The sequence below is a fragment of the Plectropomus leopardus genome, chromosome 9 (assembly GCF_026936395.1).
Source record: "Plectropomus leopardus strain MGB_pleo_1.0 chromosome 9, ASM2693639v1, whole genome shotgun sequence".
Classification (NCBI taxonomy): domain Eukaryota; kingdom Metazoa; phylum Chordata; class Actinopteri; order Perciformes; family Serranidae; genus Plectropomus; species Plectropomus leopardus.
The window spans coordinates 30,269,021-30,293,470 of record NC_142184.1 but is presented as its reverse complement, the minus strand read 5'-3'; the positions used below and the strand labels follow the sequence as shown (position 1 = coordinate 30,293,470).

Here is a 24,450-nt window from a genome sequence, read left to right as displayed (position 1 = left end):
GATCTGGTGTTACAGCTGAATGGCAAGCTAAAACGTGTTTCTAAAAAATGAGGCAAGAAATGTGCAACACAGTAAAAGAATCTTGGCTCATATTTAATCAGAAATGCCTTGTTTTACAGTTTGATCTAAATTTTTCTAGCCTCCATTTTCACCATTTTTGTTCACTTCGTATTTAAATATAAACGGCTTGTTCTGTGTTAATGTAAACACAATAATTCTCTTTTTCAGATTTTTATAAACTTATGAAAGCCAAGTTTGGAATGTTATGTTCTGTTATTGCCATAATATCCCCTTAAATCCTACACACAAGTTTCTACCACAGATGTTGACATTTTGAAAAGTACAATAACGACAAAAGAAAATCTTATTTCAAGAATATCTTTGGTTTTGGGATTTTTATTGTAAATGTGTTTTACGTAAGAACAAAAGCAAAAATATAACATTTTAAGCAACTCTTTCTTTGGAACATATTTACACAGCATACAATATACTCATCAAATGTTTCATAATAGTTTATGCTGTATTGCAGTTTGCACCTGACAAAGTGGCTGTGCAAATCAAGAAAATATCTAAGAAATACATTATATCTGATCTATGGATGTATTATGAAACATTTCATGAGCTGTTTGATTATGTATTGTGTAAAAACCTGACAAAAAAAGTAAGTTACCACATTTTTCACTATATATTTGAATTATCACGTTATGTACTCTTTCTTTACATATTTTTAAAAAAATCTTTCACAATCACAGAAATCACTAGAAGAATATTTTTTTTTCTCCTCTCAGATGCATATACAGTATTTACATACATTCATGGGCTCACATGACACCCAATCAGAATAGCGTTTCTTCTGATTGTATGGAAGGAATGCCTGACATCAATGATACACTTCCTCCATACGACGTCTCGTTTAGCTATTGTGTACCGAAGACTTGGCTACTTACTTTTTCAGCAAATCAAACACTTCCAAAAAACAATTCAATTCCAGTTCAAACTTTCAATTCTTCAACCATTTTCAATACTGAATGTTGTTTACTGAACTGTTTGGCACAGGGGATGAGGTCTGAACTCTGTGCCGCCGGCATTTGCATCCCTTCCATCATACATTTGGTTTAATTTAACTGAGATGCAGAATGACACACACTAAAGCAGTCTATACAGGTAAATGCGATATGACAAAAAAAGCAAAACAGTCACTGTTCCCTTACAGTACAAGACAAAGGCATCTCATTTTATGGCAAGAGATTTGATATGTTCGAGACCAGGGACAGATAATTTTGTTCCTTAAATACTTGATTTACCATTGACGAATATGCTGTAACAAGTAATGAGACCAGACTGAATGAAAGGGAGTCATGGAGATCCCCTTTGATTTGTGATGCTGTAATGGCTCATAATTCCAGTCTCAACAAATGGGCAACAACAACAAAAATTTCCAGTTACATTTAATATGCAAATTATTTCATTTTTCATTTTATGAAATTAATTTTTGGAAGGGAGAGGAGAAAAACCTGCTTTGGCAAGAGAAGAGGCTTTAATGGGAGATAAGTCAGAGCCATAGACATAGCACATTCATTCTTTTACTAGTGAAAAGTTTAATTTTATAAGCAATAAAACTCTCCCTTTACACCCAATACACTTATTACACTTATTACTTACACTTATTTGTTAAGCTGCTGCTACACTTTTACTTGGTCTGGTATGACCAGTAGCTTAAGGTGGCTAATTTTCAACACAATCTCACAGAAATCTGTGAAATGGACAAGATCTATTGACAACCCGTCTCATGGTTGTGGGCATGAAATATGTTAAAATTACAGGCTGGCAACACGAAAACAATGTCAATGCAAAGTCTACGAATGGTCACATTTTGGTTAAGGTTAGAGGAAAGAAAAAAACAACTAAAAATTTAAGTTAAGGAAATAAAGGTTTCTGTTAAAATAACTACGTATGTGATACACACGTGCACGACATCAAGTTTTGTACTTGCATAGTCTTGTGAAGTTCCACCATAAAATACTTTGCATAGTTATGTGAAGTCCATAAAGTCACATAACTATGTTTACTTCTGTTTTCACACGGGACACAAACAGCGGTCTCCTGGGTAAAAGTCTGTTTGTTAGACCCATCTTCCTTACATAGACTTTACAGCCCTTTATACTTATTTCATGTGTCCACTATGACAAAATACCTTCATCGATTTTGCTTTGGAATTGTTTTTGTGTTACCAGCACATCATTTTAACGTATTTTGTATCCACCACAACGTAATGCATTGTTGTGACTTTGTGTCCATTTCACATATTGCCATTAAACTGGGCATGTAATGCTAGCTTACACTTTTTTTTTCTTACACTTTTTCTGTACTTGTGTTATTGTTATGCCTAGTTGCACCATTATCTTATTATGATACTAATAGAAACAGCAGACGCTTTTCAAGCTAAAGTTACAGACCTGCTTTGATAAATTTCTTCTGGTGGTCTGGTGTTTTAACGGCTCATTGATTAAGTCTCACCATATGTAAATCATTTCATCATTTTTATATGTAAAATTAATCCATATTGAAATTAATCTATGACGAAGAGGGCATAAGAAACTTGATTTGGCAAGAAAGGAGGCAAAAGATTTGATTTGTTCAAGGCCAGCTGAATCGGTGTCCAGCTGATTGGAACTGACACCAGCTTCTTAGCAATGTGAATTTACCATCTTGAATTATTTCACATATTTTCTGTCAGCAGTGACATGAAATTAATTAAGTGACATAAAGTAATGATATGGTAAAAAAAGAAAAGAAAAGTGATACATCATAAATTGAAGACAGAACGACAGACAGCATTCTGTAAATACTTATTTTAAACCTCAGATTGTCATATTTTAAGGATAATCTTAGCTGCAACCCAATTTCTTTTGATCCAAACAGGCCATAAAACATTCTGATAAACTGTCTCTTGACCTCATGAGAACAAAGAGTTTTACATAGCAGTGAGTCAAGCCAGACCACAACACAAAATACTTGTGTTGTGTGGGCAGACAACTGTAAATTTCATGTGTGCCAGTGCAAATTACATAATGACATGATGTTCGTTGGTAAGCAGTAATTCAACATGAACATGAACATTGTTCATGTTTTTTTTCCATTTCCTTCTTCCTGTAACTGGGCTCAAAGGCAAAAAAGACAACTATTGAAAGCTACAGGAATGTTGATGCATCATTTGCTCTGCTGTCTATCAAGGAAGAATTAAACCAAGGCCCTGATAGTTTACTATGTCCAGTAAGCTCTTGTTGTTGGGCAACAAATTCAATTCAAGCCATTAAATAATGAGATTTTGCTAGTACCTTAAAACATTTGGCTCCTGGAAGATAAAAAAAAAACTGGGGTTTTTAAATAGTAGCAGACCCCTTAGTAATGCATTCCTGTTTATATAAGGCTTTTGACTCCAGCAACAACAATAACACCCACCTCAAAGTGTAAAAATACTCTGAGTCGCAAATCTTTTTTCAAATTAGATTAGCTAAAAGATTTGATTGAGAAAAAAAAGTTGTAATATACAAGAAGCTTATTCCACCTGTGAGGGTGTGTCAAGTAACAGTTTTCTGTTTTAGTTTTACAGTCTTCTCCTCGCCACCCAATAAATTATAACAGTACCATGAACGTACGTCACGCGTACATATTTGAACATAAACACAAACGAGCTCAAGGGTCCTGCACAGACTCCTTTAAAAGGTGTTTGGACTTTCACCCCCCTCTTCTCTGTCTTCAGTCACACACAAATACACACACATACACGGATGCAGCCCCCCCCCCAATCCCCCCTCTCTCTCCGCTGAGCGTCAGTCTGTCAGAGTGGGGTCAGCAGAGTCAGTTTGCAGAGCGTCCTGTCCTGCTGCTTCGTGGAAAGCGGTGGACTTTGAGGTGTTTCGACAGGTGATCGCTGCGGGCAAACTTCTTTTCGCAGACGATGCACTGGTATGGTTTCACTCCCGAGTGGGAGCGCCGGTGTCGGGACAGCTCATCGGACCGGGAGAACCTGCCAAAAGGAAACCCAGGATGTCATTTATCAAATTATGATGATGATTTTTTTCAAAACATTAAGCAAATTTTTAACAATACTTTCCCATCATATCTTCCAATTTTGTGTCACTCAGTATATTTCACTGAGGAAAATTAACAGTTTTCAGCCCTTTTTAAGTACTTCCTCTTCCGTATGTAAATTAACCTGTTTGTATATAGTGCTTCCTATATAAAAATAATGGAAGCAGTCATGCTTCAAACAGCCAAATAACATAAAAGCCAAGTCAAGCTGTTTAATATGAGGGTATCTGAGAGGTGTGATGCTATACTGTACATGTGCATTGCTGTGCGTCTGCTGTGGAGTTAAAGAGCCGACCCATATTTAGCTCAACACATGAGCAGTGCAAATCTATGCCCAGTCTATTTCTGGCCTGCTCTGCTCTCCGGTCTCTATGGGCTCAGACTAGCTTAGACAGTAAAGGGTTAATTGGATGATAGAGTAGTGCCTGTTGTACACGAGTGTGCATATATCATCGTGTGCATCTGTATATATTTTATTAGTAAAGCTGTTAAGATCAGATTAATCTGTAACGGGGATTTATTTCATGGTGCATTTCCAGTAGCAGCAGCAGCGGCGGCAGGCTAAAGGCATGAAGGTGATAATTCACAGAGATATAAAGACGTCACTCACAGTTACTTCAAACCATTTCCACTCTACACATGGATTACACAACTAGCCTATTCATCATTTTAATGGCCCGATAAAAGGGAGATAACTGACAAAGCTTAAAAAGGTTAACTATGGAATCTTAAAGGTAAGAACTTCAAAACAAACACTTCAACTTGACTCGTGTGGTTAATGTTCGGTATTGAAATCTTTTTAATCTGCAGGTTGACTTTGTCCACAGTCCTATAAATACTATAAACAGACTAAGGAATTCTTCACTCGCAAAATGTTCCATTTGTATAAAACTGTGTGTTACATTGAATTCACGAAGAAAACTTTGTCTTGCATTCTGTCACAGTGAATGGAAAACCCCACACTTCTGCCTACACTAATTGTAGTGAAATGCGAACTCCGTTTACTTAAAAAATTAATTAAAATTATTTGTTCACTGTAGAGGCATTTGACAAAACAAAGCTTTCTTCACAAATTCAAGGTACAAAATTGAAATATACTTTGAATCTATATCTAAGCCTACTTTATTGTTGCAAGTCCTTTATCTATTTCCCTTTTACACTCTTAGCTGGTGTTCATCACGCAAGCTCATACTAATAATTATTCACCACTGAAACAAGACTTTTTGTCCTTAGCCATGCTAGCAGGACTTAAGCATGCTAACGAGCTCACAATACCAATGCTAGCAGTGTGTTCTTTTTGTTTTTTTGTGTGAGAATGCTAAAATATGATAATTAGGGTCAAACTAACTATTTTATTTTTATCAAACTAGCCTACATCTGCCAACTGCATTGTGCTTGTGATAGTGCAAGATGTAAACATAAATGGCATCCTACTTGACTGAGCTGTAATTTTAGCTAGCTCAGTGGTACTAAATGAGCAAGCAGCAGATGAGAATGTTCATACATGAAATTGCTCACAACAAGGATTATCTTGAGCAATTAGGTCATGATTTCTGGAAAGAGACATTGCTGTTGAGTTTTTTTTTTCCTACTTTGAGTACCACAAGCTGAGTGCCATATAGTTCCATTAAATTGGAGAGAGGGCAGACATCTCCATGGCCGATAACTCCAAAACTAAGCTACTCACACCAAAACAATCGACATTGATAAATAGCATGACAGGTAAGGGGAAAAATATGTCATTAGGATTTTGGAGTGCGCTGTGGCTTTAACGCTCCATAGACCTGAGTGGAACTGCAGTCAATTCTCTTTGGGTTTATCACTTCAAGCGCCCATACACACAGGCATTTGATCAATTCTAAATATAAATATAAATAGATTAGTGCAGCTTTAACAAAAACAAATGCTTTCTACAACAGGCGCTAAAAGCCTGCAGGCAAAATGACTTTGTGCTGACTTGCCTGTCATGAGAGTTTTTACCGATGTTAAAGGGATTAGCTGGGTTTCTTAATCTACACCAAGAGGCATGCTGTTGTTAAGATACAAATCTGAAACCACATCAATCTCTTTATGCTCTGTACTTTATGTGACTGCACATTTGTTCCTTATGGTAATCAGCGTGTGACGCGCATGCACACATTACACCCTGAAGCTGTACTATATCAGCTTCAAGCTGGGGCATGATAGAAACCATGTACAGCGTTTCTAGTGACTCAAACTGGGCTGGAGCCCAACTATAACATACTACACCAGTGGGGGATCTTTCAACACAACATGCATTTAAAGAACAATCAGGCTGTCTTTTTGTCTTTTTTCATGAGCCAGCTCTCTCTCACAACCTCAATACCTGTCTTTGTCATACTTTTTCTTCCTATAACTCTTCCTTTATTTCTTAATCCCTCCCCCTTATGTAACTTAAGGTTTCCCTGCTTCATACATGTTGGTCAAGGTCACTGAGTTCCCATGGTTGAAGGGCACTGCTGCTGATCACTTGAGTGTGTTTTTCACAAGCAATTTTAAGTCCTCGGGGCGGCTTGGTGTGGCTGCAGCACGACACATAGTATACATATTAGTGTGGGCGCTGTGGGAAACACATACATAGGCGTTGTTCTGGCTTGTCCCTAAGAAAGGTGTAGTGAAAACAGCCACGCAAGGTGGGGCTGTCAGGTTGGTTACACACCTGGAAACTTACAGTAACAGAGATATTGGCAAGCACATGTACTGTACAGCTTTATCTGTCATCTTTGTGTCTTTTTGTTTAGTTTATCCTGTCAGCTCAAAGCCCTTTGTGTCCTTTGGGTTTATGAGCGACTCACTTTCAACTCTCTGTAAGCTGAAATCACATTAATGCATGACAGCGCTAATCAATGACACACGTTTGCAAAACTATATACAAGCAGCCATAAAACCTCTTTTGACTGATTTTTCAAAATAGATGTTTTTCTTTTAAGCTAAAGAGCTGGATTCAATTCCAAAATTTGTTCTCTAGCAAGACATGAGATCCTTTTTAGCTCCACAGAAACTGTTTTCTCAAAGCCCCCAGTCTCGCTGTTTCCCAGGAGGATCAATATCAAATCATAATTGACTGATAGTAACTTCTCAAATGAGCCCAAATCACATGCTAAATCAAACTGTTGCAGCTCCATCACCACCCAACAATAGTGTTTTGTTGTAACGATGAATGTGTCAGCTGACAAGGACAACAAGCCAGTGCCCTGATGACAACTGCCGAGTACACACACGTCACGGTGTTATTACAGCAAACTGTTTGGGTTTGAGCCCAGCCGTCCAAATCTCACAAGCTCCATGCAGGTCTGAGCTGAAAATACAGCGTGCTCCCGTGTGTGTTGCCTGCATGTGTTTCTATAAATGTTTACATGTGACTTTGTCCGTGCATCCAGAACTGTAAGCGTAACCATAAACTACAGCCAAAGAAAGAGAGGGATACACGGCCAGAAAAGCTTTAAACCTTTGAAACCTGAGCAAATAGGCTTTATTTCTTTCTAAAACACTGGGAGAACACAGTGAGCAACTTCTGAAGAAATTACCCCAAAAGTTAGCAATAATAATAATTCTGTAAAATATTTTAAATACATAATTATGATAATTTTAAAACATATATTTTAGGAATTTTTTCTCTAGCTTTAATTTTCAAAGCTAGAAAAAATCTACATTTTTTTCCAAATCTACATCAATCTACATTTTGCACTATTTGTGTACCATTTCTTGCCAAGTTGCTCTTTGCCTTTTTTTTTTTTTGCCAGTGTTTTTTTGCTCAGGGTTAGAGGGTTTACTTGTAAAGGCGTCTGAATGCAGCACAAAAAAAGTTATGTCAATTCAGGTTTCAAAGGGTTAAAAAAGAAAAGGAAAGAAATGTAACTTCCACCGAGTTATATAAAGGAGTTGAGCCAATGAAATACCACTCCTCTCTACTTCAGAGGGGCAAACACATGGATCTGGTCTAAGGTTACGAAGGGTAAGAGGTGCCTGACTTCCTGGCCCAGAGGGAGAGGAGCAAGGAAAGGGCACATGCTACATGGTATATTTCTGCTGTCATGTAAACACTGTAGAGGTGGATTCGGGAAGGACTGGGGTATTATGTTTTAGTTTATGTAAAAACTGCATGGCCCCAAGTTCATAAAGGCATCCTATATATCCATGTGTCACCCACAACAACAAAGTGGTGCTGCATTAAAAGTAATCCCCCACTCTGACTGACTAGAATACTAAAGATTCAAAATGTTTAACAAATGTAGCTCTGGTGTTGGACAGTTCCTCCTGACTTGGACGGTTCCTCCTGATGTAACGTTACATAACATCTGTGTATGAACTTACATAAGTTATAACATTTTTTGTACATTTAATTTTTTCACATGCGGAGAAAGGGGATCACGAAAAGTCTAAATCACTATTTACGCGCACAAACACACAATGTGAGATGTTCGAGAGAGCCGTGGTGATATAAGATGTCGGACCCTCCACAACAACCACAACTCTCTCGCCACTGTTCCATCATATACACGAATCCTAATTATTGCATATTATAATGCCTACGGGTTTCGAACCATGTAGTGGTTCATTGTAAAGGAGCACTAGGCTTTATGTGCATTTTAGCCCAACAGTCTGTAAATAGCTATTAATATTTATAGCTATAACACATATTCCCCACTGATCAGAACATCTGTAATTAAAAATCCTGAGATTTATCAACACATGCCACAAAAATGGTTAATGAATAATTTACTAGAAAGAGAAATGCACTCTTACTCAGCAAAAATAAACAAGGGTATTTAAAGGAACACTTAATCCACAAAATGCCCATCTTTATATCAGTTGATCATTATACATTTACTTGAATCTGTGAAGAAAACATTGTTTTTCTTGTATGTCTCACACACTAAAACCTTACAATTTAAAACTGAACTGAAGGTGAAACTCTTCAAAGCCAGACTCTGATATTCAGGGTTTTTTTTTTAAAAAAGTGAAACTGCATATGGGAAATATTGAGCATACAACTGGATCAATGAGACTTGAATAATACTGCATGAGTTGTGTGAGAGTTTGTAAACAGGTGTGTTTGCTGTTGTTAAACAAGGTCCAATAAATCAATATGTTTCCCGTAGAGGCATGCAAGAAAAACTTGCAATGGCCATTATGTTGAAGTATTCATTTAGACGAACATGTTTTTAATTTCATGTCTAATCTAGCCTCTTTTTAAACGAACCTATGCCAAAAATAACCCTAATAAAGATCATTCATATGTTCTTTAATCAAGCCCACAAACGTCTGTGTGGCATATATAGAAAATGCGAAACGTTTCAAGACCTGTTAATGATTACTGTGCAGTCGTCAAGTTGATGCCAGATGCTAAAAACATAGCCTAGCTAGCTGTGGGCTCCAAGCCAAATGGAACTGTATGACGGATGTGAACCAACCACGACAAACGAGTCACACACTAGCACAGAAAGCACATGCAATTGAACTCTGCTGGTGAATCACATTGAAAGCTTGTTGATTTGTCAGGAGTTCTGCTGTCACACATCCACGCCTGTCACTTCCAGGATAATGAACAAGTTGGAAGGTGGGATTTCAGTGGAATGCCCAAGCAGACTTCAAATGCACGTTTGCCAAGGTGTGCTATTCGTCAGTTCGTGAGACTTTTATTTAATTACTTCAATTCATTAAGAGAATTTGGATTCTTCGTAAGAAAAACAAAGTTTTCAGCATGAATTCAACATTACACAGGGTCTGTGACTGATATGAAAATGATCATTTTTGGGATTAAGTATTCCTTTAAACAAAACACGTAAACAAAGAAGTGTCTAGTAGTGACAGTAAAAAAATATTATTTTTTTTGTCTTCAATAACTTTTTTTTATTATAAATACTTGGATGTAAGCCCAGACATAATGCACTTTCTGAAAAAAAAAGTGTCAGATATGGAACATTTTTAGTGGCTGCAGGTGCCGTACAGCAACCTCACAGTGTGTGGTCCTGCAGGAAGTATAATAGAGTGAATCAGCAGACAGTTTACTTTCAGTTTACCATGCTTTTCCTCATACACACTGGCAAAATTTGCATTACTTTCCTTACAGAGAGATATTACACATTCTACCCTCACCCTTTAACTCAAACTTTCATCATAATTTAACCTTAACCATAATGCTTGCCCTAAATTAACCCTGCCTCCATCCAAGTGTGGAAACACACATGCCTTGGGCAATAACTCCATGTATAGAAGCATTTGTACTTTGGACAGAAGTTTAAATCAGGATTTTCTTACTTAGATGACAGTAATGATAAAAGGACAGAGAAGCAATTATGCCAGTTTGCAGCCAGGAAGTCTTTAAAAATGTATCATGATTTGAAAACTAATTCTGTGCGTAGAGAGAGCATGTCTGAAGTGAAAAGTTGGAGCTTGATTCTGCAATTATTTCTGCTGCGTGAATGTTCGTGTGTGTGAAGTGGTTGCAGACAGTAAGCAAACAAGTGGAATAACTGGCAGGGACAAAGTCTGCCTGCAGAAAACTTCAAAAGGCGTTCTATCTAATCTACAACTTGAACCACGGTACAAAAACACACAGATAGTGGAGACACAGCCAGCATGTACAAAGTGTAACTATCTTGAATTGACTTGAGTGTAGTTTTCCTCAAGATGACCCCTTTCCCCTCACATCCATTAAATTACTGTCTGTTGGAGTCTCATTAAATATGACACATATTTATGATCTGGTCTCACTAGCACAAATCCAAAACCTTTTTCTCTCCTGTTAAAACAATATAATGGCTCTCTTAAACAAAGTGGTGACATCAAAGGGACTTTCTGTCATAATGTGAAGGACTTCTGACCATTTTTTGCTTCTCTGAAAAGGATGAAAACCTGCCAACACGTTTCAACCCTTAGAAAGTTCTGTCCAGTAGAACTTGTTGGATTAAGATTTGTCCTGTCCTAAAATGTATCACTGGCTCTTATATGTAATAGCCAATTGCTAAAGAGCACTTTTATCTCTGTTCTTGCAAGGTAATTTCATTCTGTACACCTCTTCAAAGTCAATACACACAGGAAGGGTCAATTATCAACAGCTATCTTCAAGTTACGAGCTCACAGCGGAAGTTGATAACCCTGGTTACTATCATCTCTGAGTAGATAAACATATCCTTCAGAAAAGTGCCTACATCACTTATACATTTAGCTGTACTGTGTATTTCATCTGCCTATCAATGTATCCATTCATTTCTATTTACTCGGCCAACTTTTGATCAGCTCCAGGTTGCAATGTGTGTGAGTTTAAAGGTGGAAAGATTGTTCTAATATAGCTCAAACTCATCTCTATCTCTTCAGTCAATGACTACCCTCTCCGGCACATTCATTTTTCAAATATGATTTCATGAAAAGGACATTTGTTTCTGCTCACCTCCATCCACAGCCGGGCCACGTGCAGGCAAAGGGCTTCTCTCCTGTGTGCCTCCTCAGATGGGCTTTAAGGTGGCTGCTCTTGGTGTACATCTTATTACACCCAGGAAAAGAGCACTTGTGCATTTTAATGAGGTCTGCTACAGCACTCTTCTGGTACCTCTGGCCTCCAGCGAGGACCACTGCAGTCGAACCTGTGCCTAAACCCCCTTCCCCAAGCCCGGAGGGTTTGGCGGCAATGGGCACCGGTGCGATCCGGACAAATTTGGGTGAACCGGTGCTTCCATTTTTGCTCGAGCCAGAAATGTTTGTTGTGGAAAGTAGCTGCGGCACCAAGGCAAAGGTCTGCCCCTGGATGTTGACCAGGAGCTGAGCGATTTTGATATCCGACGGAGCCTGTGTTGGCTGAGACTGGGCTTTGGGGAGTTGGGTTTGCTGGGTGACTGTGTCTGATATGGCACTAGGGCTGGGCTCTTGTTTGATCTGTATGGGCTGGATTTGTAAGATGACAGGCACACTGGAGGTACTGGTACCTTCTGATGAGGCTGGCGGCGAGCCGCAATCCTCCTGTTTGATCCCATCAACACTACTCATTGAACTAGAACTAGATGTACAACTGACATCCACTGCTGATGGTGAGCTGTCCATGTCAGATGCACATGGTGTATGTTTGGTCTCTGTGCAGGAGGAGGGTGGAGAATGAGCCACAGGTACAGTCTGATCTGAATTCTGTGAAACTAATTCGAGTTCCCCTGCTAATGTCCTTGAACCTTTTGCTTCGGCATCCTCTGACATTGGTGACATTGCCTCATCACTCCCCTCCTCTTCTTTCTCCACTGCCACCGTCATGTTCTCCTCCAAGAACTCCTCAATCTCTTCCAGGGTGGGCTGAAAAAGGAGCGCTGCAGGATCCTGCAGTTCATCCAAGAAGACAGGGAACTCGTAACAGTCCTCCCTGGCGTGCTGCTGGAGGAGGCTTAGCCGCTGCTCCCTCTTGGACTCCCAGGCCAGGCCCATGGGTAAAAGAGGGGCAGATGAGGATGAAGAAGTTGGGGAGGACAAGGATAGAGAGGAAGATAGAGGACAAGAATGAGAGCCGCTGCTGCCATTAGAGCCTAATGAGTTGGTGAGGGAGGCCTGTGAGAGGAGGAGGTCCAGCAAGCTGTCTTGACTCTCTCCCCCCGATGAACTACAGCTCCCACTGCTGCTCCTGCTGCTCCTGCTTTCGTAGCTGGAGCCGAGAACGTGCCGCAGCATTGGCGATGAGGCCTCGGGGCTGGAACAGAGGGAGGAACGTGGACTGGAGGAATCGCTGAGGTCATCCTCAGAGAGGCGAGGGGATGAGGAGAGCGTCACCCCTTGGTAGGGGTGGTGATGATCGTAGATGCATGCGTCAGTTACCATGACTCCTTGCAACGTGCCACCATTGACGTGGTGACAGAGGGAGCTGTATTCAGAACCCGGGGAGCCGGTATAGTACAGGAAGGTCTCCTCACCAAGCGGCAAGTGATCCACCATTCCTGTGCGGATGAATGGCAGCTGTGCCCAGAAGATCAATCGGTTCCGCTGAATGAAAAACTTAGGTCTTCTTCCTGCAAAAACACAAATGAGCGTGTTCATCAGTCATGACAATGAAAGGAATTTGTCTTTGATTTGGATGGCTTACTAGCCAAAACCACATTGTTTTTGTATATGAAGAAATATTGCAGGCTGTTCTCATTAACTCTTTGTCTATTTCCTATGAAAATTAATGCACCAAAATTTGTACACTTCCCACGTAATCATGAGCCAATAATTTGTGCATAACCCACATATTTTGAAAGACCAATGCGCTTGTGGAATTACAGGAGGAAGTGAGGAAGGTCCAGAGCAATCCAGTTAGAGGCCGGTTGGTGATGGGTCATAAGACACAGGACCTGCCTTCAGGACTTCCCCCAAGAGACCAATGTTTTAAGGTACACCCTCACAATGTCTCTTTTCCTACAGTTTACAGTTTACGTTGTGTGTGCATTTTTGTAAGATATCCCAGCACCGTCATATAAGGATACTTTGAATACTGACCACATGCTCGGACTGTTTATTCTAATTACTTTTTCACTGAATCAAACTTTACAGTAAACAAGTTTATGCAGTAAAGTGATCATCAATTCTAAAACACCAGCATGACAACTCAGTACCACTCAGTCAGGCCAGTCTGACCTGGGGTTAATGTTTTACATGACATACCTCAAGTTTATACTGTGTCAGAATAAGTAAACCACCAGAAAGACTGAAATTTATGATTATGATGTGGTCTCTACGCACTACCTGCTGCTGGCTCAAGAGGTCTGCAGCTGATGGCACTTCAAAAGGAAAATCAACCACGTGTGAAGGAAGTGGAATTTGAAGACTCTGTGTGTGCATGCGTGTGTGCGTGTGTGTGTGTGTGTGTGTGTGTGTGTGTGTGTGTGTGTGTAGACGCTGCAGCTGCTGGCTCAGACTTCAAACTGACCATGTGGAATCATAGGTTCCCATTTATCACCACTTCTAACATTAAAGCCACATGGTTCTGCTGTCACTTAATGATTTGCTTCCATTTCCCCCCTAGTGGTCCTTCCTACAGCTTAACCTGCAATGTTACATTACTTTTTGAGACACTGTGATATACTCTCAGAAATTTGAATACAATTACAATGTCCTACCAGGGTGCAGTTTGAACAGAAAGGTAAATGCAGAGGTGATATTCATCACAGTCATTCAGTCCTAGACCAACAGATTTCAATGGGATGATGAGTGAAGGATTTAGTGTCTATTTTTATCTAGCCCAGAGACAATGCACCACATCTACATTTAGATGGATTAAAAATCAAATGGCCTTGGATGCAACGTGTGGTTTATGATGATTAAACATGACGATAAAATCCCTTTTAAAACCTCAGAAGGCTGAATGTGGATTGCATGAAAAACAAAAAAAAAAAAAAAAAAAAAATGCCCCCAAAATCAAAAATGATTGTGCGCCCTCTTCTGTGAAAATGAAAAGCTGCCGTTTCCAAAGTGAAGTCCAGAGACCTCCAGAGGTCCTCACAGAGATTTCAGGTGAGAAAGTTAGCACATGTATTTGATTAATACTGCTATTATTACCTCAGTTAGGCTAATTAGGCTGTCACAACCACAGTGCGTTAAAATCAACTGTTATTGTGAGACCTCACCGACGTTGTTCTCCACCTTCAGTAAGTTATGTAATGTGATCTTACACCAAAATTCGACAGGTTTGGGTGCTTTTGTGACTCTGTCCTGTGGCATCGGGGGTCTGGGGTTGACTGCTGCTGTGCCTCGGCGATATCTCATGAGGAAAAAAGTTTGGAAAGAGAGTTTGGCAACACCTTGGCTTCAAATCCAATTCTTGAGTCACTTGCCCTAGGGTAACCCTGCCGCCGTCAAACATCAAAGAGGCTTTGACAGCCCGATGCGCTCCTGGTCTTCACCGCGCTGCATTAATAATTAGTCATGGAGGTTAACACTGTGACTGCTAATCAGATCACAGAAAAAATGAGTCCTGATATTAGTTTTACATGATATAGATAGTGAACGGGCAGCACCATTATACATACAATGTCGCCACATGCGCGCAATGGTTAAGATCCTAATTTCCTCTCCATTCACGCAGCTGCATGCTTTCATCTGCACTCCACAATGACAGACAGAAAACACGCTGGCACAATTGAACAGACACTATTGAATTACAGCAGCCGCACTACTTTTACTCACTTGTGTATGCGAGAAATCCAAAATTCCGCTCCTCTGCGACGTGCGCTCTTCTCTTGAAAGTAGCTGTCAGTGCGTAATGGTGCGTAATGGCAATATAAGTCCACGACACGCTCTTTGCATAGCTGTACGCCTCCACATTCTCTCTCTCTGTCTGTCTCTCGCTCTCTCTTACGCACATCCACGCGCACACACACTATCACTCTCTCTCCAGAGGGCTGGTAGTTCGCTTAGGCGTCACATGATCGGAGCTAGGTATGTTATACCAGTCAAATTAGGGGGGTCGGCTCATGAAGGCTCGCCTGCTCGGCGCGCCGCAATTGGCTCTCGGTGGAGAGAGGCCGGATCAGGGTTTGGCGTCAATGGAGGAAGGGAGGGAGCGAGAGAGGATGTGTGTGTGTGTGTGTGTGTGTGTGTGTGTGTGTGTGTGTGTGTGTGTGTGTGTGTGTGTGTGTGTGTGTGTGTGTGTGTGTCATAAAATCACTTTCATCATACTCTTATAATAACTATAGGGGACTTGGATAGGTCATGCTATTCTGTGTTACATGTGACATAATGTGGTATAATGTTTCTATAATTTAATGGTGCTTTTCTGGTGTGGTATCTTTCAGTCATGTCATATAGGAATACATTATTTTCATATAATCTTACCTTAAAGGAGCAGTGTGTAATAATTACAGGGGATGTAGTGGCATCTAGCAATAAGGATCGCAGAATGCAACCAGCTGAAATATTATCCAAAGAGAATTCATACAGGAGGTTTTAACTGAGAGACGAAATATTCATAGTGGTCTCTTCCTCTCCAAAACAAATGGATCTGGGGATTTAAAGTAGAAAAACACAGAATAAAGTAAATAGTAGTAGTAGTAGTTTAAAAAATTGTGTTTTTATGATGCTGTTTGGCATAGCAGAGAGAGGCTGCTAGCCCAGCACCTGATCTGTGCTCACCCTTTTTCTCCAATTACTTAAGATCCAGACAATCAGGAGGTTCTCACCAGAAGCTGAATTATCCACAGAGGTGTCTTCCTATCCAAAACAAACAGACTAGATGATTAAAAGTTAAAATAACAAATAAAACAGTTTCAAACCACAAATCAATGTTTCTCCAATGCTATTTAGCATGTTGGAGAGAGGTTGCTATCCTCGCCCTTATCTGTGCTAAAATTTTTAACTTAAGATCTGGAGGTTTAGGAGGTTCTTAACCGAAGCTGAATTATCTGCAGAGGTCTCTGCTTCTCTACAACAAACAGACACAGTAATTTAAAGTGGAAAAAACACTGAATAAAGCAGTTTCACGTTACAAAACAGTGTTTCTCAAATGCTTTTTGGCATGTTGGAGATTGGCCACTAGCCTAGCACCTAATCTATGCTCACCTCTTTTCTCTGATAAATTAAGCTCCAGATGTTCAAGAGCTTTTAACCGGGAGAAGAATTATCCAGAGAAGTCTCTTTCTCTCCTGAACAAACAGACCCAGTGATTTAAACTGTTAAAAATACTGAATAAAGCAGTTTCATGATTAAAATAAATGTTTTTCTAATGCTATTCAGCTCAAGACAGAGAGGTGACTTATGCAAGAACGTGAAGCCCCTTTCTACAGCCAGTATTTTGTCAATCTGTCCTGGGCTACTAACATAGTTAGTAGCTGTATGTTAATTCATATGGACTAATATACCTGATGATATTTAAACTGACAAGAAAGGTGTAACCTTGAGAGAAAAGTAACAGTACAAATCTCACCTTTTTAGCTCCTAATAGTCGTCTGCTGCCTGGACAGCACACTGAGCTCTTAGCCTGTTTTAGATGCCCGTGGCTAAATAGGTGGCTGAGTGACTGAATGAATGAGGGAGCCATTGAGTAGGTAAGTGAGTGTGTTTACATGCTGCCTAATAACATCAGTAATAGAAGTTTTGCTTTCACTCCAGCTGAGCAGACCTCATATAAACACCTCCGCCGGGCTGAAGTAACTTTGCTGGCTCCAACCTAATTAGATTTGCCTGCGTAGGTTAGATTACCTTTCAGTGTGTTTGGATAAATGATCCACTCTCAGCCTGCTTGTAAACATTAGGAGTGTTTCAGTGTGTACTTGTATACAGTAAAGAGTCAGCGGCTATTATGCTGTGTAAAAGGATACACAATGTCACACAGTGAGGAGGTTTGCTTTGCATAGGACTCTGCTTCTTCTGCTATTACCATTGTTACTGCCACTACTACTACTGTTACTGCTACTTCTGCTGCTACTTGTGGTACTGCTAATGACACTTGTTCCATTTACCTTGGAAGTCAGAGCTGGGAATGACATCCCACCTGCGTTTACCATGTTGCAGTACAAGTCAGAAACCAAGCTTTTGTGGGCAACACCAGTCCTAGCTGAGATAGCTATTGTTTGCAATACCAACCAAACTCAATAAGCACACAGTGAAGCCGGTAGCAGTCGCATGCTGCTAAAGATGGCATCTGTGTAGTAGGTTAAAAAACAAGGTGCAATACCTCTTTATATCACTGTCTTAATGGCAATATTTTAACCATAGCATTCCTCTATGCAATTATTCAAATGTGCAATATTTTTCTAATTCTTGAATGTAGGCCATATTTCACATGCAACACATATTGTATATATTCTTTTTGTTATTCTTACTCGTGCATATTTCTGCTGTTCATTGCACGCATATTTGTATTTTTATATTTCTAACTTTCACACTAGTTTTATACATTGCATTGTAGCATAAGGCACAGTTTTATATTTCACAGACTTCACACACTCAACACATTATCCATATTATCATTTAAATATTCATTGTGTCCTCGTAAGGGTCGCGGAGCCAATCCCAGCGGTCATTGGGCGGAAGGTGGGGTACACCCTGGACAGGTCGCCAGACTATCGCAGGGCCGACATATATAGACAGTCTGGAACTCACAGTCACACCTAAGGGAAATTTAGAGTCACCAGTCAACCTGAGCTGCATGTCTTTGGACTGTGGGAGGAAGCCGGAGACCCCGGAGAGAACCCACGCAGACACGGGGAGAACATGCAAACTCCGCACAGAGGGCCCCCGCCCATGGACTGAACCCTGTTCCAACCGGGTTTCGATCCAAGGACCCCCACCGTGCCACCCTCATCTAAATGTTCACATACTAATTGCCAATTGTTTATTACTGTATTTCTTTACACTCAGAATATTATACATATTTTTATTTTAAATATTTACATACTGGTGCTAATTGTTCACCATTATTGTTATTCTATTTTATTTTTTTATATACTTGTGTTGGTATTCTACTTGCTATAACTCTATGCTTGCATCAGAGTAACTGTAATACACAATTTCCCCCTTGGGGATCAATAACAGTATATTTGATTCTGATATCAAAGGCAAGGAAAATAAGACCAATGTCATTATATGGGTTTGAGGTCTTGTTCGAATTAGTTGTGCAACAAATAGAAAAGCGGAGACAAGTTAAAACCCATCTTACTTTCTTACCTCATTGTTGGTTTCAAACAAAGCCCTTCCAATATGATGTCAAAAACGTAGGAGATTGGGGTTTCCAAAGTTTTTCGACTGTCAGACAAGTAGTGATTACTCTGGCATGACTTGGGCAGGGGCTCCTGAATACAACAAAGCCATCGTTAATGTTATTAGTAACACCTGTGCTTTTGTCAAAATGTCTGCAGTGAAAAAGGCCATCTATAATCCCTACCACTTACTGCTACATACAGAAAACCCCTACTGTGATTTTGCCTGTGATAACATTTTATGTTGTTTGTTTAATGTTTTTCCATCTTAGTACTTTTGCTTTCCCACAAAATAAATGGACCATGGCCCATTAACCAAAGTTTCTGCCTCTCTCAGTTGATACTGACCTGGAATCAGAAAGAAGTCCTTCCTGTAAGGTTGTTAGTTGCAAAGTGCTTGAAGAGAAGCAGCGCGGTATCTATTCACTGCATCCAGTCAACACTTCTCTGTTTTCCCACACAGATTGCATCTTTGCTCACATCAGTAGTCAGCTTGTTAAATATATTAGGAAGTCCTGTTTTCTGGTTTGGCTCTACAGAAGTTATCTCTGTGACCAATTTTGGGTCCCAAGATATATATTCTAAGTCTAATTTGATCTTTTATTTGAGGAAATGCTGGGCTCGTAGGACTTCTGACCAAGAGAGTCTAATGAAGTCCACAGAGGTTCTTTTCTCTGCCCCACATACTAATTGGTTTCGGCTGCTCTATTCAAACTCACAAACACCAACACGTATGCACATTACGCAAGCACCAGATGGACCTAATGAGTCAAATTGATTTATTTCCTCTGGTAAGGCTTGCAATGTGCCAAAAGTGAAATGGGGAAAATGTGTGCATCTTGGGCGCATTTTTCAAGGTTGTAATGATTACAGAAGATATCCCTAACTAAGCTGGCACTCTGACCAAGAAGCACTTGAAAGGAGGTTCTGGTGAATACCTTTTAGCCTGTATCAGTTTCTTATCCATTTTGGACAAGATGGTTAACATGGAACCCCAAATGCAGTGTTAGGGAGAGTACTGAAAGTGAATGTGAAAAATATAATTTGTTTTTAAGTTAAAAGTACCTGCTTCATAAATTATTTAAAGAACAAGTTACTTTCCAGTTTAACAGTTTTTAGGGTGTGCAAACCAATGTGAAATAATAAAGAAAACAACACTTGTTAATAAAGCTTTTTCAATGACAGTACAATCATTAATGCCATTATTGTAACAAAAAAAAGTTACACATGAAATATTAACATAGCTAACTTTAGCTAGCTAACAACATTTTCACCTGTGGTATGTGCAACTCAACGTATCCACATACAACGGTTCGTATAATATCTTACGTATTAGCACCCTGCAATGATGTTACATACTTAACGTAAAGATACATACACACTTAACGTACAGTAACATATAAGGTTAAGTTACATACTTAATGTTAAGTTACTGTGGTTAGGTTTAGGAAATGAAACATGGTGAAAACATACTTTAAAATGAGGTTCACTCAGAGTTCACACTGTTCTAAACTCCCATCTCCTGGGGAAAGTTGTTCCTGTCAATGCAGTGGTCATGTGACTGCAGCCTGCACAAATTACTGGCACATGATTGCATACGACATGTACAAATTGGTGCAATAAGTTTCGAAGGAAAATGTACAAACAGTGCACAAGAATGGCCTGGTGCAACTTGCTTAAGTGTGCTTGCAGAGGTTAGAAGAGAAGTTTTTCAAAGTGTAGATTTCATTTTTTTCAGAAGGCAAGGCAAGTACTTCATCATGTAACTGTTGTCTGGTTTAGATTTGGTATAAATACTGTGGCCAGATGTGGCCTGGGATTGTCGCTGGAAGCTGCCGCTTGTTCTGGGTTTTGCTCCGTCATCATCGCATTGTGGTCAAAAGACAGGTGGTGCTTCTTTTTCCTCCAGGCAGCTGGAAACTTGGCATCCACACGAGATGTTCCTTACTTGCTCTCCTCCCTACACTCAATCCTTTCATTTAGTTAGACTGGTTGTGTAAAAGCTATAAACGGCAAATGTAGGGAAGTAAAAATTTGATTATTGGATCAAAAATATAATATTCGTAAAATATACTGGAAGAATATAAATACAGTTAACAAAAAGGAACATGAAAAGCCCCTTTGACCCAAAGTTTAAGGGAGCCCCCTGGCATTCACTTGCAAAATGTTACTCAAATTAACAAGTACTAGCAAGAAAAAAAGAAAGAATGAAAGACTCAAAATGACCCCAAAAAGACACAAAAACAGAAGAGAGATGCAAAGGAACTTCAAAGAAGACACAACATAACAAACAAAAAAAAAATGAGCAAAACAACCTCAAAGAGACATGAAGCAACTACAGGGAGACACAAAACAAATACAAGGTGGCATAAAATGGCAACAAAGCAACACAAAAAAGCCACAAAAGACAAAAACAAAATGACTTCAAAGAGAGACAAAATGCCCTCAATAAGACACCAAATTACCTCAAATAGACCTCAAAGACTACAAAAAGAAACAAAACAACCACATGGAGACACAATGTGACAAAAAGAGATTCAAAATGATCCAAAAGAGACATAAAATAATCACAAGGAAACACATAATAATCACAAAGATACACAAAATAACCAACAAAGAATGTATAATAACTGCAACGAGATGCAAAAACATCACAAAGTCTGTGTGTCTCGCACCTATATGAGGGGTGGTGGGGCCCTTTGCATGTCTGTGCCCAGGGGCTCATTGCCTTGTAATCATGGTTACACCATCCCCGCCCAAATACATTAAAATAATGTATAAATATAATTGTAGAATGTTATGATTTTGGTAGTACTGGCACTTGGGTCTTTGTTGGAATCCCTGAGTAGAGACTTGAGATTATACACAGTTGTATTTACCCCTTCTAAACTGTAACCAGCTTTAGCTTCAACAGCCAGCTGACCCAGACCCGTTTAAACCCTGCCATGTAAACAGGAAGCTGTAGCGGTTCACTGGGTGATTGGAGCAGGCTTGTGGCTGAATTTACACTACCTTGTCAGAAGTGATTATTTTCCCCTCACCTGACAACATGCAAATCTGATTCAGGCTTTTTCGAGTGTTGATGGATGTGATCTCTGCTACATCAGTGAAAAAAAAAACATTAATAAACACTAATCTAACTGTGACCTCTTCTGTTTTTTTCTGTTTTCTGTTTTCTCTGAGATGTTCAAAATATATTTCTAGGAAAAGTGTTACAGAGGCTACATTTATTACATGACGCTTCACCCTTTGCCTAAAGTTTCTGTATTTCCTCAAGTAACCAACACATGCACAAACACACACACACACACACAGACATCTATTTTCAGACAGTCCCCTGAGACACTCACAGTACTAACAGCAACATCAAATATTTGTAAAAACCCATCTTGTTGTTGGGAACAAAGATTCCCTCCGAGAATTATGCAACAAGTTTTTCTTTTAATAAAGCTGCAAAGAACCTCAACCTTTCCACCCCCAACCATCACTACCACTGCCACCAACACAAACACTGTTCCTGTGTCTAATGCACTACTTAGACGGCTTAGTTGTCTTTTAGTTACACCGACAAGTCTCATCCTATTTAATGGATTAAGTGTCCTTGCCTTTTACCTACAAACTGAGTCTCATTCAAGGGTATGGAGTCTTTCATACAGAGCTGCAGTGCAGCAAATAACCATTGTAGAATCTTATTGACTCTGAATTGTACATGATGATGTTTGTGGGTGTTTAAACTTTGCAAGGCATAAATCTGCTTACTTCAAATTAAAGTCTGATAGGCTAGCTACAGATACATGATTATTGGCCAATAAGTCTGAAGAATTGCAGTGCTATTTTCTGCAACTGTAACTGCTGCAACTGCTTATCCAGTTTCTGAGTTGCAGGTTAATCGAGGTAGTGCAGACATTCTTCTCCATCCTCCAGCTCCCCCTGGGGGATCTTGAATTGTTCCCAGGCCAGATGGGATTTCCAGCCAGAGTGTTATGCCATGCCGTCTGCTCCAAAAATGGCTGCCTGTGCTTGGAGGAGTCTAGGGGGCATCACAATTAGATGCTGAGCCATCTAAACTAACCCAGTGAAACTTTCCATTCTAGCGTAGAGAGTGTGCGATGATTATAGTGGCAGATTTACTGTTCAAAATTCCTAGTAGTTTTTGGTGCAACGGGTCAAAGAGCAGACTTAACATCTCCCAGCATATTATCACTCCCAACTTGCCCCCACCGTAACTTTGTGGGGATGACATAAGTCACATAAATCACGTGACATATGGCACTAGCACACTAAATTGTTAATTAAAATAACTTGGTTACCTCTTGGTTTCACACAGAAAACAAACACCGGGCTCCCGAGTGAAAGTCCAAAATTTCTTTGGCCCATACACCTCAATATGCAGCACCCCCCCCCAGAGCTTTTTGCTTTTTATATTAAGTTATTTGCTCTGAGTGTTAAAAAAGGCTGCCGGTAAAGGGTGCCTCAGTGCGTCGATATCTGATGCTGAGGTCCACTGAACAAGTGTTGGTATTTGACAAATTGGGAGTGAGACTGGGTTGTAATTCCATTTGGTGAGTGGCAGGCTAAAATAAAAGATTTTATCAGTTCTTTTTAGCTAGCTTATTAACTTGTGGGTTGGTTTAAAAGTCTTTCAAGATTTAATCAAGAGGGTGTGAGATCAAAACAAATTTATTATGTAAGGTAACACTGTTTTTCTTCAACCATGGAGCTTTTTAGCAGAAACATTTCCTGATGGTTTGTGTTATTTTTCACTGGTGTAAGTATGCTTTGTTCTTTCTGACATGAGATTACACAACAGGCTCGTCATTGTGAGTTCTCTGATAAGTGTTTGGTGTTTCTGAGCCTTCAGGAAAAACATCTCATTGCTATTCCATTGTAAAACAATCCTTCTGCATAGGTATCAGATTAAAAAATCAAGCATCCATTGAGCTTTTTTTTTTTTTTTACACCACAACCTCACTCTCTAATTTCTTTCCATGATACCAGACTTTGTCAAATGGAATGGAAATATGAGTGTTATTATGTGTGAGTGGTGCAGTGATGTGTGGCTCTTGGTGCGAGATTGCAGTGAAGCCAAACATGACACTTTGGTCAGAAGTCCAGATATGATTCAAGGTTAAAGAGTGGGAGAGAAAGAGAGAGAGACAGGTTAATGAACCGAGACTTCAGACATAATGACGCACATGATGTGTGACAGAGTTCACTGTTCCACACCACATTCATTTTGCATTTTTAACTGTTTTTGTCAGCGCTGGTGCTTCCGCTCTGTTACTCTATGTCCATACATCCTGCTCATATTTACTCTTCTTCCCTTTTCATTTGCTAAACCTATAAAAACACGGCCAGGCCAGAGTTCACCGCCTGCCTTTCAAGGTCATGAACCAATTTTGTTGTCAACAAACCTAAGGGGTTACTTTTTTACTGCTGCCTGCCTACGTATGCTTACACACACACTTGTTTGTGGGATGCAATTTTCCCTAACATTACTGATATTGTCTTTTTTTTTTTTTTTTACATCTCTTAATGATCTTACCTCTTCCACAGAAGAATTCTCTCTCACTGTGGATTTTTTGTGTGAATATTTAACAACATGGGGCCTGTGCAAATAGGTTAGTCACTATTCAACTTGATATGTGAAACCAGATATTCCATTTAAATAAACAAATGCAGCAGT

General features: G+C 39.7%; 1 protein-coding gene and 1 long non-coding RNA gene across 3 annotated transcripts; one reads left to right on the top strand and one right to left on the bottom strand.

Annotated features, from left to right (window-relative positions):
• Positions 1-380: 380 nt before the first annotated feature.
• Positions 381-18,859, bottom strand: LOC121947081 (Krueppel-like factor 15). 2 transcript variants are annotated; one of them, XM_042491971.2, is made up of 5 exons: positions 18,733-18,859; positions 16,201-16,278; positions 15,904-16,069; positions 11,510-13,100; positions 381-4,030 (listed from the first exon to the last, which is right to left on the bottom strand). In XM_042491971.2, exons 4-5 carry the CDS (start codon positions 13,024-13,026, stop codon positions 3,862-3,864), a joined length of 1,686 nt encoding a protein of 561 aa, XP_042347905.2. In that variant the 5' UTR covers positions 13,027-13,100; positions 15,904-16,069; positions 16,201-16,278; positions 18,733-18,859; the 3' UTR covers positions 381-3,861. The 2 variants fall into 2 exon arrangements, with proteins under 2 accessions (XP_042347905.2, XP_042347904.2); XM_042491970.2 differs by lacking the exons at positions 15,904-16,069; positions 16,201-16,278; positions 18,733-18,859 and adding an exon at positions 15,256-15,486.
• LOC148188770 (uncharacterized) lies at positions 4,584-19,084 on the top strand. Its single transcript, XR_015777553.1, has 3 exons — positions 4,584-4,829; positions 13,356-13,463; positions 18,063-19,084. It is a non-coding gene; the product is annotated as an uncharacterized LOC148188770 (long non-coding RNA).
• Positions 19,085-24,450: the final 5,366 nt, after the last annotated feature.